General features: G+C 39.2%; 3 protein-coding genes across 3 annotated transcripts in view; 2 read left to right on the top strand and 1 right to left on the bottom strand.

Moving 5' to 3' along the window:
• The window catches only part of GrlHz (Gustatory receptor-like Holozoa), a 307,521-nt gene extending 288,579 nt beyond the window's left edge, over positions 1-18,942 (bottom strand). The window contains exons 1-2 of the mRNA XM_065223284.1: positions 18,330-18,942; positions 2,240-2,404 (exon numbers count right to left, since the gene is read on the bottom strand). Of these exons, the coding sequence (XP_065079356.1) occupies positions 2,240-2,368 (129 nt within the window). The 5' untranslated portion in view covers positions 2,369-2,404; positions 18,330-18,942. The remainder of the gene's footprint in view (positions 1-2,239; positions 2,405-18,329) is intronic.
• On the top strand, positions 12,229-13,315 carry LOC135702246 (inactive selenide, water dikinase-like protein). The gene has a single exon (XM_065223280.1). It carries the CDS (start codon positions 12,294-12,296, stop codon positions 12,822-12,824), a length of 531 nt encoding a protein of 176 aa, XP_065079352.1. The 5' UTR covers positions 12,229-12,293; the 3' UTR covers positions 12,825-13,315.
• On the top strand, positions 12,849-13,250 carry LOC135702244 (inactive selenide, water dikinase-like protein). Its single transcript, XM_065223278.1, has one exon. The coding sequence runs from the start codon at positions 12,849-12,851 to the stop codon at positions 13,248-13,250; it is 402 nt and encodes a 133-aa protein (XP_065079350.1).
• Positions 18,943-19,150: the final 208 nt, after the last annotated feature.

Genomic DNA, 19,150 nt, shown 5'->3' with positions numbered 1-19,150 from the left:
ACGCCGTCAGCAGAGCAATAACGCAGATCATGTCAGCGCTGCAGCGAAAATGGCGGGAAGACCAACTAGAAAGTAGTAATGTGCTCACACAAGTGCGAACTGAAAGCCGAAGCCGGGAGAACTCTCCGTCAGAGTAGGCTGTATCCACCACCAGGGATAACCGAGTAGAACGTGACGCTGGGCGATAAATGGCTCACAAATTGGAGAGACGATCAGCGAACTGGAAGCGCCAATTAGCTGAGGTAAAGTGAGGTGCGTAATGCACGGCCCCCTCCGAAGTAATACGACAAGTGGTTCCGGGGGAAAAGGGCAAGGCGTCTAAGGAGGTTTTAGTGCGGTAAGAATCCCACACACCGTGTCACCGCGACTGTGCGCCCAGTCGTCAAGCGGTGGCACGATGGCCTTTTTGAAGGTTTCCTCCTTGCCAAAAGAAAAAAAAAAAAAAAAAAAATAAAACACACACACACACACACACACACACACACACACACACACACACACACACACACATACACACACACACACACACACACAGAGAGAGAGAGAGAGAGAGAGAGAGAGAGAGAGAGAGAGAGAGAGAGAGACACACACATACACACAGACACTCACACACACACACACACGCGCACGCAAACACACACCACACACACACACACACACACACACATACACACACACACACACACACACACACACACACACACACACACACACACATACACACACACAATCATAATTTTTAATGTTATGATTTTTTGAAAAAAATACATTCCATTTTTTTTAATACGCCCTTTCCAAAAGTTGCTGTCAAGACCAACATCATATTGAAACGAAAAATGCAACATATACCAGCAAACATATAAGTTATGTTTCATTCAAATCGAAAACACTCATGTCCAACCGGTTTGCGTTTTGGGCTGGAAATGCTCAACTTCTTAAAATTTACCGCTATTTTTTAAAATTAATGAAACTGATATTCCGCAATTCCTCCTTTTTTGGGCTCACTCAGCTTGTTTGAATTGCTCTCGGTATTTGCTAAAGATCATGAAAGTTCCTGAAGTTCTCAGATTTTCACTTAAGTTCCATAGATTTAACACTTTTAAACTTTCCTGACAATCTCTGGATTTTTGTGAAGTTGTAAGGTTAGTGGTTGTTGGCTGGCACATTGAAAATTTTGGAAAACATGAAATACGAAATTTCAAAACATTGAATATTTTGAGATATTAGACTAACTAAAATTAAGTAAGTATCAAACTTCAATATTTAATGGATTTGATTGTAAAGCTGTGTTCGCGCAAGCGACATTTACCGCCTTTACCCTGAACTGTGGAATAGTTAATACTCTTACCAACAGATGTCATCTTTCAATTATGTATGTTACTGTCATTTTGTCCAGATTGCAATTTAATTGATACCATGTCCTCTATACAATAAACACACACAGTATTGTCTGCCTCCGCCATGGCAGGACGACCCAAATCATCATCGTATTTTAATCTTTATAACACAACGTAGAAAATCGGGTCCTACCGTGCGCGATCAAGCTGTTTTTAAGAACTGCCAGGGCTGTCCAAAAATCGTTTGCTTTCTGTTGTTGTTGTTGTTTTACGAAAAGCCTTTTTTTAAAACGTTTTAAACATATCTTTATTATTATTAACCTGAAAATTATCTGTCAAACTTCTGGAAAACTCAAGGAATTTTATTTAGCCAAATTAACTGACACCCTGTAGATAATTAAACGGCAAAAAGCTTTATAGAAGCAGCACACCTTCAAATTATTTGAAAATGACTATCAGATCCTACACTCTGCAAGAAGAATGAATAATCTTGAAATAAATTTACGCTAAAAGTTGAAATAGTGACTGATTACAACAAAAAGTGGCTTTAGTGACTAGGCCTTAAAAAAGTGACCAAGTCACTAAAAAGTGATTCGCTAACAGCCCTCCTGGGTCGTACCTTAAAATTAATAAATGCTGGTATATTCATTTAAAGATATCAAAATAGTAACCGCAATAGGCGAATTTGCCAAATGTTGTACGCAAGAATTCACAAGGCGATGCCTTCAACATCTATTCCACCATGAATAAGTTTATCAATATTTGAAGGTTACGAGTAAATGATAAGTCTAGTTAGTTACTTCCATATTGTACATCAGTTACCTTGAAGCTTGGCCAGCAGGACCCGTAATCAACCGAACACAGACCACCGGAGTTAATGAAATACTAAATTACATACTTACAACGACATTCTCCTCGAGGCACTCGATTTCGCTGTCGTCTGATAGGGCGTGTAGCAGATTCGAGGAACTACACGCCGATCGTTCGGTCGTTGTGTGCGACTTATCTCGTTCTCGTGGGATCGGATTCATCTTGCTTCAGAAGTATCTGCTTTTTGGGTTGACTACCTGTACCGTGCAAGGGAGGAAAGAGAAAACATCGAACAGATGTGTTACTTCTTGTAAAGGTGCTTTATATTTTTGTGGGATTTGTGACATTGTGATTGCTAGCTTGTTGGCCTTTCCGGGGAAACGAAAATGGTGCTGTAATGCTGGAAGTGATTTTTTTCTCAGTAATCTTTGGAAGCTTTTCGGAAATGGAATGGTATCCGAGCAAGCTTCCAACTTCTTGTTCGTCTAAAGCACGTCACCGTAAATCCTGCATGCAGCAACATATGGCAAACTTTTCAATCTGACCTGCATTCCATCTTTCCCACTTTTACCACAGCAAGAGCATTCAGTATCAAATGCAATGTGTCCAGTTGTGGACATTTTCCAAGCGGGAAATGTTTCTCTATTTTTAGAGCTTGATCTGGTTCGTTGGTAGGAAGCATGTGGCGAAACATAAAATGTTATGTATCTATCTTGAGGGTAGCTTTTCTGTATTTTTTTGTTGCTTCTAGTTTTCGACTTCGTTAAGATTGTGTAGAATCACGTGAAACTTTCTGGAAAAATGCAATTTTCGTTCAACCGATACTATTGCTAGAAGTTGTTTTGCTGCACCACCGATTTGCAGTAATACTTTTTTTAGTTCGTTTGGGATGAGGTTTTTTTGTGTTATCGACCGAATCTGTCGAGCATTGAATACCGATAAACCGGTTTGTTGTTAATTTGAATATTGCCAATGGCGCAGCCAGGATTGTCTGATGGGTGTTTATTAAAGATGAATAATTTTAAATGATAGATTTTAAAGCTGTGCTCACAAAATCTTTGTGCTGTAGATAATTAGTCTAGTTCACTCAATTTTAGAGCGCTAGAGACCATGTACACATTTTGAGAGACGTGCGATGTCGGTAAAAGCGGTCAAGTAAAGCACAAAAAGATCACAAAATAAGCACAAGATAAGCTCATTCAATTATAAACAGTTCCAACATCAATGGAAACTTAAGCTTTCTCACCCTGATGCGTCTGGGTTCAATCCTAGCCGAGGTTAGTGGTATTTTTCTGAGGCATAAAAATCTCTGGTCACGTCCTCCTTCGGAAGGAAAGTAAATCCGTTATCCGTTTATTCTACAAACAAACCGTTAAAATTTATAAATTTTAGATTAGAAGCACATTTTGCAGGAGAGCCCATTTTTCATTAGCACAAGCTGATAGCTTAAGCTCAGATGCGTGTGTTTTTTTTTCCGCCTTGGGTATATTTATCACTGTGACCAATACTTTGATCTATTGTGATATTCCCCGTTTTTATATTGCTTTATAAGTTATGTCGTAATGCTATTTTGTGAAGCGACCACATAGACTGACCAAAAGCATTTTCCCAGCCAGGTATTACATTTCAAATGAAATGTACCACTTGACTGGGACCTGCATTCCAAATATCAAAGGGTTCTGCCAGCCCCTTATCCAGAAATTGAAGATTGCTGCACAAGAGCATAGGAGGTATTCAGAGTCTTCCTTTTCTATGCCACAGAATCGACACATATCCTCTTGAAGTTTTCCTATTAGCTTCAAATGATATTTACATGGAATGTCCTGTTATCAAACCAGTATAGACACTGAGATCTTTCTTTGATATTTCAAGAACGTTGCTAGTCATTGAAATGTTCGGAATTATGCCTGTGTGTTTACTCGTCTTTGCTTTGTTTTACCGGTGATTCCGGGTGATATTCTGGTACCGAAATACCGGTACTGGCATGTGAAAATACTGGTATTTTTGGAACTGATCATTTGAAAAATGCAGCATCTACACATTTGTTTGCTGAGATTCCGCTTAGCATTATCCGAGACTCAGCAATCAAATGTCACTTTTGTTGAGATCTCAGTGAGACTTATTTTTGCCGAGATTTGCACAGCCGAGCTCGGTTGAAAAAATAAGTGTGTAATTTAAATTTTTGATGTTAAATATTTTTAAAATTTTAAAAAGCACTGTCAGGGCCTGTTCATAAACTACGTAGACAGTTTTTTTGGATTATTTACCCCCCCTCCCCCTGCGTAGACAATTGTCCATATAAATGTTTTTAAATTTGTATGGGCTATGGCTAATTGTCACCCCCCCCCCCCCTAAACTGTCTACGTAGTTTATGAACAGCCCCCAACGAGTATTGGTTTTGAAATATTTTTAAACGCTACACAGAACAGAAGTGAAAGTGCAAAAAAAAAAAATCAGCCAATCAAAAAGTGAAACAGTAAGCAAAGTGCTCAACAGTTATTTGCCATACGCACTCAGACCAACTGCCAACCTTAAAAGCTGTAGGCTGCAAGTAAAAGCGATATATCTTGTATATTTGTACTCAGATCTGACATGGTGGTTACTTTTCGTTACTCCATGCTCCGCAAATCGATTTGATATTTTAAAAATCAAATACTAGCTGGGTGCAAAAATATTGATCTATGATGTACGAAGAACTTTAAGGAATATTCAAAATATTCAAATAAGTTTCGAAAAATTCAGGTAAGTTCCGAGGACTATATGAAAGACCTGTACTTTGGGAAGTTTAAAGATCTTTAAAAGAAAGAAGTTCAGTACAGTTCCAGCTTCCTTCTAGAAGCTTGATGAAGATCAGAGATCTTCATGACAGTTGGATCAACTTAGAGAACTTAACAAAAACTTCTAGAAATCTTCTGATAAGTTTGAAGATCTATAAAAAAGTTAGATAGCTTTCGGAGAGTTTTGATAAATTGATGGCAGTTCCATGAGCATTCTAAAATTTTTGGAAACATTTGAGAAATCCCTTGCACATTTTAAGATTTTAATTTTAAATTTAAGGCCGTTTGATTAATAAAAACAACTGCAGGAACTTTACAGTTGCCTCAAGAATAAAGTCAAGAAAATTTCAAAGAATGTGAATGTCATTTTTTTACTAGGCGCAATCGAATAAACTTTACAGTGCCGAGATTTCTTGTTCACTATGCAATACTTCATCAAATTATAGGCATGAGATACAATACAAAAAACATTTTATCTTTAGCTATCCAAAAAGCTTCCTACATCAGAACGAGATTCACTTCCAGTAGTTTCATTGTATGGTAACACCGCCTAAAGGGGGCATAGCGCGTCCACTGCAAAAATGGACGTAGATCGTGGTCTTAACTCACACACCCATCACGAAACGGTTGCTTTTCAAGGTCGACGAACCCATCGACCGAAAACACTGAATATGAAGAACCATAAGCACCATACAATGGTTGCTGCCGAGTAGACAGACGATCGCGTGATACACATCGAGTGGTATGTCTGCTCGTCTCGACAGCTTAGAGAACACTGTGGAAGTGGCATGAACACCAGGAATATTACGGGATCTTTAATGAAGTTCCAATAATTTCTAGAAAATTCTAAAAACTCTTTTTTAAATGGAATTTCCCGAAAAAAAATCTCTAAAAAACTATTACTTAAACCTTTTTTCTTAGTCATTATGTCTGTAAGTCAGATGCAAAAAAGTAAAGAGTCGACCGTTTTGTTGCAATGAAAATTACAATTTACCGTATGCGTGATAATTTTTGCACCATTGAGCAACGTCAAAATTAAAAAAAATTCTCAAAAATTTCGAGTTTTTTTATTTATTCAAAGGGGGGATGTTTTTCAGAGTCTTAAACTATGTTAATCATCGATCGAGTTTCCACTTGCTGCAATTACGGCCTCCACACGCTTCCGGAATGCACGGCAGGTTCTAATAATGTAGTCTGAATCAATTTCTCTCCAGGTACGGGTCAATGTTTGTCTGAGGCTTGCTGTACTCGGGTGGTGTTTAGAACAGGCCTTGGCCTTCATGACGCGCCATATTGAGTAATCCAGCGGATTAAGATCGTTGCTGAATGGCGGCCACATATCCTTCGCCCAGAACAGAAGATGTTCCTGCAACCACTTCCGAGTGCGGTGCTGGAATGAACACTGGGTCATTTTTTTTTGCCGTCGGAAACCACCAATCCAAACACCATAACGTTACCAGGATGCTTGATCAGATACACGTTCTTGTGCTCATCGGCCACGTCTTTTACCGGAAGTGAACTAATATACCGGTCGGTTCTGGAATTTGATACGGGATCGACGGTAAACATGCTCTCGTCGGTGAACAGGATTACCGGATTTTTTCGCTTAAGGAAGTTAAAGGTTTTCTTGCATCGTTCGACTCGTAGCTCCCGGATGCGGTTGGTAATCATGCGAGTTTTCTTCCGTGCCCTTGACCTCGCCCCGCAATCTTCCTTTACGATCTTCCGTGCCGTAAAGTTACTGATCCCGTGTTCCTTTGCCAGCGATAACCCTCGGAACCCGAGCTGACCTCACACGACCTGTGGGCACCTTCGCAGATAGTTGTCCTTTCTTTTTTCGGTCAAAAACCCTTTTGAAGGTCCACCGGGACACTCCCACGGCGATTGCAATATATTTTTGCGACATTTGCGCGTGGGACAAATCACGAATACGCTGCCACTCCGTCATGCTGCAACTGTCAAACTAATAGCGAATTCGTTTATTATCGGGGTTAACACTAGTTCCAACCCAGTACGAAACCGAACATTTTGTCAGTGTGAACCTCAACCTGAGCTAGGTTTTAAAAACAAACGAGCAAACTGACGTTTGTCAGAAAACAAGCAGGCCCAATCTTGATACCCGATCCAGGTTGGAACTGAATAATAAACGAATTCGCTATAAGTAAATCCATGGTGGGTATATAAATGGTGATACAGCTTTGTCACTATATAGGCGAGGAGGTCGCGGGGGGGAAAAGTGCGGTTTTAGAGCAAATTGTAAACAAACTCGGTCGCTGTCCCATACAAAAATCCAACATGGCTGAATCATGAATTTGACACATTAGAACACCTATATGTAGCCACCTTGAGTAAATCATTTTCATTTATACACAGCCTACTACGGTATGAGCTATAGATTACGTGCATGCAAAGAAAACCAAGGCATTATATGCACAGGTGAAACGGGAACCTTATTTGTATGATGGTGCAAACATTATCACGTCTTACTTCTAAAAAATATTGTGTTCAATAAGACTAAACCAGTATCTGGTTAACATTGTATTACTTTTGCGTGTTTGTAATAAACAAATATAAGGGAAGTATTGCTTCAATTTTGTTTCTGTCATTGTAAAGTTAATAGTTTCGCAATGCTTTGGTTTAGAGTCCAACTTGTTTTCATGATGAGATAGAAAACATATTGTTTAGCACTCATTACTGAAACGTGTCACTTTCCGACACTGATTTGAATATCATAATGTCCTACTCTTCGACAAGCCTCGTTGGTTGAACAAATCTTCTTTTTGCAACTTGTTGCATATATAGCTATTAAATGTAAATTTTCTCAGGAATCTAAGGAAAAACAGATTTTCATGGATTTCCTGGATTGGATTTCGTAAAGAATACATGCAAACATATTTTTGCTATTTCATCATAAAAATGTTTTGACTCTAAACAAAATTGACAGGTTGATTTTTCAGGTTTTTTTATTTCAACTATGTGCCATGATGATGAAGAAAAAATGTTTGTTGACATAAATTTTCGATCGAAAAATTCCATAAATTTTAGAAGAATTAAATCAACAGTTTTTTTTTCTGGTCGTTAAACTTTTCCTTAACATCAGAAAAGTTATGGGAATCATTGTTTTGAGAATTTCGTGGAAATTCCGAGAATTCCAAGGAACTTCTGCTCACTTCAGGATAGCTCTGAAAACTTCAAACAGTGATGTCAAAAAATCGCTTCTAGTGATCAATGAATACGCACACACCTACTACAAGATTTTTTGGCATCATCATAAGCTAACGATGAACTCTGTCTCTAAACACTAATACGCAGAGAGCATTTCGAAAAGTGAGTTACCAAGATCTCCAAAGAGCAAGACGATAACAACATCATTGCTGTGTGCACTCACGATACATTGCTTATACTACGCAAGGCTTATTGTGAGTGCACGCTACAAACTAAAGATCTCAATGCGTACAGCTGAGTACAAGAAGTTGTTCGGATGATGTACAACTGATGAACAACCGTGATCAGATCATGATCATTGCCATAATGATCGAGATTTTTTTTTTTTGCTTTTTTTCAGTCTGTGAATTAGAAAAGATGCATGTTGTTGCGTTGGCGGTATTGGTCCTTTCGGTGGAGTGAAAAAGAAAGGAACAGTTCACCGTGTTGACAGAACTATGCGATGAACTACTGAGCCAAATGTGCGCTATTTACAGGTGAGGTACAAGGAAGCTAGTCGACTCTTTTATTCTCATCGCGTTCTAATACAGCAACAGATGTGACGTAGCGCATTCGAAACCGAGAGAACGAAAGAGTCGACTTGTTTGTATCCTCCTCACCTATAGAAACCGCACATCGCCCCGTTTCAGCCTTCGTGTTAAAAGTTAGGGTAGGATGGTTCAAAACGCACCCCTGGGGTAAAATGGCCCTGCGCTGTTTTTCATAGCTTTCCGATTGTCAATTCGTGAATTTAACAATCAGCATTGCTAGTTCAGTGCTTGAACTAACATTCTGGCACATGATATTTCCAGAATTAGTAATGGGAAAGCAACGGAAACCCGTACGGCACCATTTTACCCCGGGGGTGCATAATAGACTGTTCTCCCCTACCGATGGTCAGCACCTATCTGCTGATGCTTGCTTAGAGCGAATTTGTTTATAGAGCAGTGCACGGTCCCTAACCTCACTTTTCGGTTCCAATCATTTTGTCTCTGAGTAAAAGAGATGGCAACGAATGGGAGCCAAAACAAACCACCCAAAACTGTCAAAATTTACGGGTGAGAGAAGAGTGCAACAAATCTTCGTACACTGATCTATTATACCGTTCCAACCTGGATTGGGTATCAAGTTGAGAGCAAATTTTCATTACGTCGAATGTAACAAAGGTAAACAAAGTAGAGCTATCAGTGTCAATCGATTCTCCTGCTATTACACTATATACTGTCCGAATATAGGATCAAATTCCATTTTTAAATTTATTTACCAGTCAAATTGCTTTTCGACGTAATCACCTTCCGATCAAAATAGTTTTCGATGTTACTTAAGTCACCCAATTTCTATGGAGATGTCGTTTGACTTAAGTAACAGCGCTGAGAAACCCGTGAAAAGTGTACGTTCGTCGTTTCGCTTTCTCATTATTAAAGTGAATAAATCGAACTGTTTGTTGCTAAGATGATTTCGGTGGTCCTAAAATGATGAATGGGCTGCACGTAAGGAGACGTAATTGATAATTCTCCCGAATATCCTGGTAAATACACTTTGACTTAAGTAACAATAGGGGCCACCAAACGACGTATAATAACTTTTGACTCAAAAACCAGTATTTTTTAGCAAGAAAGCTAGCGATTTGCAGTTGTATGATTAAAACCCTGCTAAATATGTTAAACATTGCTATCACTATGAGATTATATGTGTTTACTTGGAAATAGGAATAACTTTTCGGTCATCAAAACAAAACTTTATTTTTCTCGGATTGGTGCGAATGTTACTTACGACATAATGAAAATTTGCTTTTGAAGTTAGGGTTAGCTTGTTTTCTAGCGAACGTCAGTTTGATCGTTTGTTTTTATAACCTGGCACGGGTCGACTTTCACGCTGAAAAAAAGTTCGGGTTTGCACTGGGTTAGAACTGTTACCAACCTGGGAATAAACAAATTCGCTATTGCTCTGTAACCAAAAAACTGCCAAAGAATGCTTCTCACAGAGAGACACTCACTCTCGTCTCGTGAAATAAGCACATGTTGCGATTTGTGGATATAATGAGCGAAAAGGGTAACTCACTTCTCTGAGCTTGACTCAGTCTAACAATGTATTTGTTATTTGTGAGTTGCCTACGCAACAACGTATTTTCAAGGTGTAAGAGGACTAATCGTTGGTCGTATTTTGTACAGATCACGATCTGTACAGTTTACGACAAACTGTAAATCGGATCATGCTCGCTTGATTTCCATCACTAATCAAAATCATCCAAGAACTACGGAAATGTTTTCAGATGCTTTAAATTGGCTTTCAATGGTATCAGGGCTTTCAGAAATTTTAGGAAAATTTCAAGAACTGTTTCATTAAATTCAAGAAAATTGCAGAAACTTTTCAGAAGAACAAGCTTTAAGAACATCACAGAAGATCAGAGAACTTAAGGCAGAACAATTAACGTAACTAGAAACCCCGGAAATTTTCATAACCTCATAAGCAAAGTTTTCAGATCTTCAGAGTCCTGAGAACTTAAGAAAAGTTATTAGATTTGGAATCACTTTCATTATTTTGTTGAATGTTCAGTGTATTTGAAGGATCATCATGTACATAAACAAATTTTTATAGAGTCATGGGGGCTCGAGCCCTCCTGTCTGAGAGCTTTAGCCGGGAATCGAGCAAAATGGTTTTGAACTTGAGAAAATGTTCAAGTAGTTTTCCATTTTCCACTTGCAAAATAAAATCGAACAACTCCGCAGCCCCCAGGTTCTAATGCCTGGGAGACAGCTATAATAAGGCATATTAAATATACTTTGACAATGAAAATAGAGTATATGGATCAGGAAACCATTCCTGGGAAATTTAACACCGGTTGTATCAATAAATCAAGAGTAATGTCTAGGATGCTTATAGATACTTTTTTAGAAGTTTAAAAGAACTCCCAGGGAAAACTTCCAGGCTAAGTTGAAAGAAACATCCGTGAAAGTGAAAATATTTTTGTGACAAGCTGGACAAGACTTTCCAAGAAAGTTATGAAAAACATGCGGATGAAGGCGGATGACACTTTTGGAACAAGTCGGTAGGATTTCTGGGGGAATTCAGAAGGAGCATCCAGGATAAATTACAAAAAATCTCCCGGGACCCAGAACAAACTTCTGGAGGAAGTCTGGAATAAACTTACATAGACGGAAAAAAAAATTAAAAAAAAAAACAGTTCTTGGAAGTCACTTTCAGGGGAAGTCTGCATAAATTCCGGGCTAATTCGAGGAATATTTAAAATCAAATAGGAAGAAAACCCCTCTCCAACGGTTGAGTTTGATAAAGAGAGATGATCATTCCGATTCGTACCTTCCTCAAAGTTGTCCTTGCTCGCTTTCTACTCTCTATATACAATTTTCACACTGTCAACTCTATACTTTCATCTCCTTATCTATCGTATAAAATGATCACTTTAAGTCTGCTATTTGAAACTTAGCAATTTCAACTATGTACAATCATTAACTGTGAAAATTTTACCATAGCAACAAGCGCACACATATAGTCTATCGGTCCAACTCATTTGGATTTGGGTGGAAATCCAGGACTCGTACTGCGGCGTCCCTTCGATCCGACCGCCCATGATTTAGAAGCATCCTTCCGATTGACGCGCTTCACCGATCTGAAGGGTCGTGGCCAGGCATGGAAAATCAATGGCATTCATTTCATACAGTCATTTACATTCATTTGCCTCTAACTTTTTTCATCAACGGAATTCCGCAAAATGATGTATAGAGCTTTTGTAGGTTTTGTTATTAGCTACAACTTTTGCTCATATTTTAAATCTGTATCTCTTATGCATCATGAACTAGAGCGGGCAGAACTTGTTACTGTTCTTCAGTGAATGTAGAATACATTCACTGAAAAACAGTAGTGGCTTCTGTTCGCTCTGGTTCGTCATGCATAAGAAAAACGGATTTGACTTTTTAACAAAAATTGTAGCTAATAACAAAACCTACAAAAGATCTGTACACCGTTTGGAAGAATGCTGTTGAAGAAAAAAGTTAGAGACAAATGAATGTAAATGAATGCACGAAATGAATAAAAATGATTTCCCATGCCTGGTCGTGGATGTAAAGTTCCCAAGGATGTACTGGAAAAGTTGGTCTCCTCATTGCAGCAGGACTATACCCAGGACCCAGAGGCGCAATATTTGTCGATGTCATCACCTCGAATCGGAATCGGTCTAGATTGTTCGGTCATTCCGGTTCGTCACGGAGGGCTGTGTATGGTGCAGACGACGGATTTCTTCTATCTAAACTTGGACGATCCCTACATGATGGGTAAGATAGTCTGCGCCAACGTTCTGAGCGATCTGTATGCCATGGGAGTGACCGAGTGCGATAACGTGCTGATGTTGCTTGCCGTCAGCACCAAAATGACCGAGAAGGAACGGGATGTCGTCATACCGCTCATAATGAGAGGATTCAAGAATTCAGCCCTGGAGGCAGGCACATCCGTCACCGGTGGCCAAAGTGTCGTCAACCCGTGGAGTACGATCGGTGGGGTGGCCATCACCATCTGCCAGCAAAATGACTTCATCGTTCCGGACAATGCCATCGTTGGTGACGTCCTGGTTTTGACCAAGGCCCTCGGAACACAGGTAGCCGTCAATGTACATCAGTGGTTGAATCAATCGGAACGCTGGAACCGCATAAAGCTGGTCGTCTCCGAGGAAGATGTTCGCTAGGCGTACCACCGATCGATGGACTCGATGTCTCGGTTAAACCGTATTGCAGCCCGACTGATGCACAAATACAACGCTCATGAGGCTACCGATATCACTGTATTTGGTCTGCTGGGTCACGCACAGACGCTTGCATCGCACCAGAAGAATGAGGTTTCCTTCGTTATTCACAATCTACCGGTGATTGCAAAGATGGCTGCAGTCGCCAAGGCATGTGGAAATATGTTCCAGATGCTGCACGGACACTCGGCGGAAACCTCCGGAGGACTGTTCATCTGCTTGCCTCGCGAACAAGCTGCTGCCTACTGTAAGGATATCGAGAAGCAGGAAGGCTGTCAAGCATGGATTATTGGAATCGTTGAAAAGGGTAACGGCACGGCTCGCATCATCGACAAACCACGAGTGATTGAAGTTCCGGCAAAGGAGTAAGATCTTGAAGATTTTAAAGCATTCTTTTCTTTACTTCTTCCATTTGACGAACCCAACCAACGATGGTCGCCCGATATAAGATATTCTGTAAGCTTTCAACCAGTCTTCACGTAAACATGCACGGCGCTGAGCGTGAGTTCAAATTTCAGAAGTACAAGTTCATTCAAAGCGCGTGTTCTCTCTCAGGCTCATGTTTACACACGCACATCGAACTTGAGAGAAATGAACAACACCTGAGGATGAGCGCAGCGTAAATGAACTCAGGCTTGATGTTTCGTGCTTGCGCCTGTGCTCGAACATCGAGGTTGCACTCGGAGCTCGGCGCCTAATAAAGGGTGATACGGTCAAAATTTGGTCAATATCAACTTGACGTATTTCTTTCAATTTTGCATTTAAAAAACCTGAACACCCCTCATTTTGAAGGTGTGTGTGTGTAGAATGTTGCTCCTATTTTGATTTTGGAATTCACTCTTCAGTTGTCAAAATGCCGTCTAAGCAAGAAGAGCAGCGTATCAAAATTTTGCTCGCGCATCGCGAAAATCCGAGGTACTCGCACGCAAAGTTGGCAAAATCGCTAAAAGTTGCCAAATCAACCGTTACAAATGTAATTAAAGTGTTTGGGGAACGTTTGTCGACAGCCAGGAAGTCTGGATCAGGAGGAAATCGAAAACCGGAAGCCGCTGAGACGACAAAGAGAGTTGCCGGTAGTTTCAAGCGAAACCCTAACCTCTCTTTCCGAGATGCCGCAAATAAGCTGGGTGTATCGTCTACAACCGTGCATCGAGCCAAAAAACGAGCCGGACTATCGACTTACAAGAAGGTAGTGACTCCAAATCGCGATGATAAACAAAATACGACGGCCAAAGCGCGATCCCGGAGGCTGTACACGACGATGCTGACGAAGTTTGACTGCGTGGTAATGGACGACGAAACCTACGTCAAAGCCGACTACAAGCAGCTTCCGGGACAGGAGTTTTATACGGCAAAAGGAAGGGGAAAGGTAGCAGATGTTTTCAAGCACATGAAACTGTCAAAGTTCGCAAAGAAATATCTGGTTTGGCAAGCCATCTGTACCTGTGGCTTGAAAAGCAGCATTTTCATAGCTTCCGGGACTGTCAACCAAGAAATTTACGAGAAAGAGTGTTTGAATAAACGTCTGCTGCCTTTCCTGAAGAAACACGGTTGTTCCGTACTGTTTTGGCCGGATTTGGCATCTTGCCATTACGGTAAAAAGGCCATGGAGTGGTACGCCGCCAACAACGTGCAGGTGGTTCCCAAGGACAAGAACCCTCCCAACACGCCAGAGCTCCGCCCAATTGAGAAATACTGGGCTATTGTCAAGCGGAACCTAAAGAAGACCAAAAAAACTGCTAAGGGCGAGCAGCAGTTCAAGGCAAACTGGCTTTCTGCGGCGAAGAAGGTGGACAAGGTGGCTGTACAAAATCTGATGGCAGGGGTCAAGCGTAAGGCCCGGCAATTCGGATTTGGAAAAGCGGAAGCCTAACTGAATATTTTTCCTGAATTTTATACTAATTGAACTTGAAAAAGAAATTTAATTTGATTTTTTAAATAAACAATTTCACCGATTTACACGCGTTTTCCCTTGACCAAATTTTGACCGTATCACCCTTTACATAGGTGCCACAGTCGGAAGAAGTGTTAGTTTGTTTACTAAAATGAACCATGCCCATTTTGTTATGGCATGTTTGCTATAAGAAATGCGCCTCGTGTTTATTAGCGAATTTCACATCAAAAATTGATTAATTGAGTAGGAAATCAGTATGGCACGGCATTTGTGACCAGCATACACCTTCCGGTAGTATGAAACAGGTCAAAAACTGTTCAAATCCGCAGATAAAAATTTTTGTTTTGAATTTCTGTATAGCAAAATAGTGAACTTTTCGTGAACATTAACGGCAAAGAACTCACCAACACTGGGAGACCGTGAGTTCCTGCCCACCTGTCATAAAACCGTCTTGCACTCGGAGGTTTTACGTGAATGGTTGGTTGGTGTTGGCGAGTGACTAGATGTTAATTGGGGTTTAACGTGTGTAATTTAAATAGAAATTTTGTCCGGTTTTGCGACAATTGTCAACACCAATATCTTTCTGACTGCGCGCAGTTGCCAGCAAATCATTAATTAAAGATTTCTTTTAAAAGACTTAAAGTCAGTCAAGCATTGCGCAATGTTTATAATGTAGTTCAATTTTAATTTAGTAATAAAGAAAGATTGATAAAGGAAGTGGATGCAGTATTCCGAAATAAAGGAATGTCGGACAAAAGCTGCACACAAATTTGGAAAATGGTTGGTGGGTTTTTTCTTCTTCTATTATTGCTAAGTAATATGCTCATTTTATAGTTTCTATCTATCAATTGAAAATCAAAATAACAAATAACGACTGAACCGAATAGTCAACAAATCATTGAGCATTTGTGAGGACATTCGCAGCCAATGTTGCTCCAGCTTGATTGCCGAGAAGTACCGCTCAACTGAGACTTGCGTAGCTGATGCGGACAATAGAATCATTGATAGTGCATACAATTTTTCTTCTTTTTCGTATTCCAAGCAACCTAGTGTTCTAGATGCATTTTAATAGTTATTAATTTTGAGGTTTAAATGCCAGTCCCTCTAACATTTCGAGAATTTTCCCTACGTAAAATCACATGCTGTTCTTTCCATAAAATAAACATAATGTATATAGTGTAAAGTTAAATATAACTATGGAAACAAGTAAGCAGGTGCTTAAAACATTTAGAATAATACTAGGCTATCTGAGGCCCCTGCAGTCACTGTGTCCCAACTGGTATCGCATAAGAATGTTATATGTTTGCCTCCGTAAATCGATGTTGCTACGTACATCAATGGTTGTATTTGTCATTAAAATAAGTATATCCATTCACACAAGAAATATATAGTGAATTTCAAATAAGTCTGACCAAAATACAAATACGACCTATAAAGAGCTTTCTTATATAAATAAGCATTCTTATAGAAATCACCCCCATCAAGAAATTGTGCGAACAATACAACACAAAACTTTTTTTTTAGTTGCAATTTGCTTTGAGAATTTTTGGATGGAAATGGCTGCCATACGACGTAGTGCGCGGATCACTACACTAAATATGCTTCTGCTGAAATATATATTTTTTAACTTTGCAGTCTTACTTACCAACGATTACTTCTTGTGATAAAAGATATCTGAATATGAAGAGCTTTGAGTGGGTTGGTTTATTTCCTTTGAATTCCGTTATAATTGCTTATCTTTTGACAGATACGCCTATTTCGTCTACTACTTGCGAACTTCATCAGTGCCAAGTACTCAACACCACTGTTGTTAATTACTTGGCACTGATGAAGTCTGCAAGTAGTAGACGAAATACGTGCATCTGTCAAAATATAAGCAATTATAACGGAATTTAAAGGAAATAAACCAACCCACTCAAAGCTCTTAATAAAGGGATTCCGTTAAGAGGTTCGACAAATTTAAAGGATATCTGAATAGGTAACGCTACTAAATCACCACTAAAATATTTCGTGTTCGTCACACACACCACACGTTTACTCGAAAACAAAATGTTGAAAAAGAAACCAGCGTCTGCGCTTGGGTGCAAACATTGATGTTCGAGCGCTGAAGAAAACGAAGTGCCCGCATGAACTTTAAACATACACTCGAACTCATGTTCATTTGGCTGGGTGCATGCGTGAGCACAGAATGAATGTTCTTGTGAGTACGAAAACCTATTTGCTCACAAGCGCGATGCTGCACCTTATCAATAAAAGCAACCGTGTAGGGTCCACTGAAGACTGCTTTCAACATTTCCATAATTTGGAAAGTTACACTTATCCACAATCACTTGAAGGTCCTAGCAGTAGAATAACAGATCCCCTATTATGGCGGTAAGCTCCAACTCGGATTAAATTTTAATACCGTCCCTGTTTGAATGGTCGGCAAAATATTTGCTTAGAGTCGTGTTAATTAACTCTGATGTCGACATCAAAGCAGCCAGACATTCTTGATCGGGATATAATTCGTGGATAATACCGGTTGGAGCTTATCACTATTAGAGTTATAAATTTATCCGAGAGAAAAAGGGACAGCAGATGTGTTAGAAACAAATAGACGTAAGACAATTTTACTTTTTATTATTTTCTGAATCAAACTGTAACCGAACATTAGAATTAGTCATTTCACTGTGGAGTTTTTGAGAAAGACGCAAACTGATTGCAAATACTATAAATTTTTCGTTTTGTGAAAAAAGATTTCAAATATATTTTCAAGAAACCGCTTTTAGAATGTACATCAGATACTTTTGTAGAATTTAAAATATGAATAATAAATAATAAAACTGTAATTAACTTCGTGCAGAAGTAATACAAAACATAAATTTAGTTAAAATTCTTAAGGAAGCCAAAAGAACCAGGTATTGATTTTACAGAAAATACTTTTCCCTGCTTTTTGAGACTATACTACAAGCATTTTTCATTGAGTAATCTTGAACATAAAATGTCTGTATCGATCATATTCCAATATTATTCACACAAAAGAATTGAGTGAAAATTTTACCATAGCAACAAGCGCACACATATAGTCAAATATTGCACAGTTAACACTCCTGTAATTGATATTGAAAGAATGATCGAGTTAAGGAAGAATAAGGAATTACGGAGGGAGAGATCGAATAAGTGTGAGTTGACTGTATGAAAAGTGCAGAAGCTGATTCTCATTTGACCAAAATAAAAACAATTCTTTTTTGGCTCAAGGCTCCCATTGACTGCAGTATAATCTTTCAAAGAACCGGTGCGTTGAATTTGAAATGCAATCAAAAGTGCTTAATGTAAATAATGCGTTTTGAAGTAGTACTGACGGTAATCTCTCCGTAATTAATGTAATTAAAAGTGTTGAAAATGTAATTAATGTACTTTAATTACGAAATTTCAACTGTAATTAATGGAGTTGAAATGTAGTTAATGTTCTACATTGTGTATTAATGTAATTAATGCAGTAGTTAATGGATATGAAAACAGATACAAAACAGGATGCATTTACAGGAAGACACAACACACCTTGTTAGAATTACCTTTTGAAGAATCAATCGCTGTATGGTTTCAGTTATTGATGAAAAAGCACAAATAGATGGTCACTCGCATAAGATGTACTGTCAAAGCACTAGCATAAAACCCTTTCTCATGCAGCTTATTCCATTAAGTTTCCATTAATCATTGCCATCGCATTTGCCCGTTCTTTTTTGTCTTCCAATCTGACAACTATTCTGGAAACCACTTCTTTGATTGAATTGCACTTAACGGTCGCTATTCCTTTTTCTTGGTACATAAAACTTGGCAAAGATAAAGGCTTACCGGTGCCTCTGTTTTTTTTTCTTCTTTCTCTTCACTATGCGGTTCAACTTTCCACTAAAGCTCCCCGCTACGGTCTCCGCTGACAAATGTTTTTTTTTTCTCTTAGCTACACTAGAATTCGCTTTGTGTTTGCTGATTTCACGGACACAAATTATCGCGTCAAAGTTTCACTTCAAGCGAACACTTTGCTTTTCCCGTTTTATCACTAACGCACTAGGTTTGACGTTCCGGTAAGTGGATGTTTCCTTTTGTTATTCGGCGCGATATTATTTAATTCAGTTCGGCCACGTTTTTCATGAAACCACTCAAAGACACTCTCCTCTCAAGGTGTCGATCAGCACTGTATTTATTGTTTTTTTTATTGTTTTTCGTGTCCATTATTCGCGCGGGTAGTCAAAAGTGTGATCTGTGAGAGGAAGAAATTTTTGGTGATAAGATAGGTGTGTGAGGTGCCAGAGTTGAATGCTTTGTTCTTTTCGCTTGGTGCTTGGGATTGTGTTATCACCAGTTGCACATGGTGAGTTTCGAAACAGGATTGTTT

This window comes from Ochlerotatus camptorhynchus, unplaced genomic scaffold, assembly GCF_037179485.1.
Source record: "Ochlerotatus camptorhynchus isolate MF236.1 unplaced genomic scaffold, CSIRO-AGI_Acam_v1.1 ptg000189l, whole genome shotgun sequence".
NCBI lineage: Eukaryota > Metazoa > Arthropoda > Insecta > Diptera > Culicidae > Ochlerotatus > Ochlerotatus camptorhynchus.
This window is presented reverse-complemented; position numbering and strand designations above follow the sequence as displayed.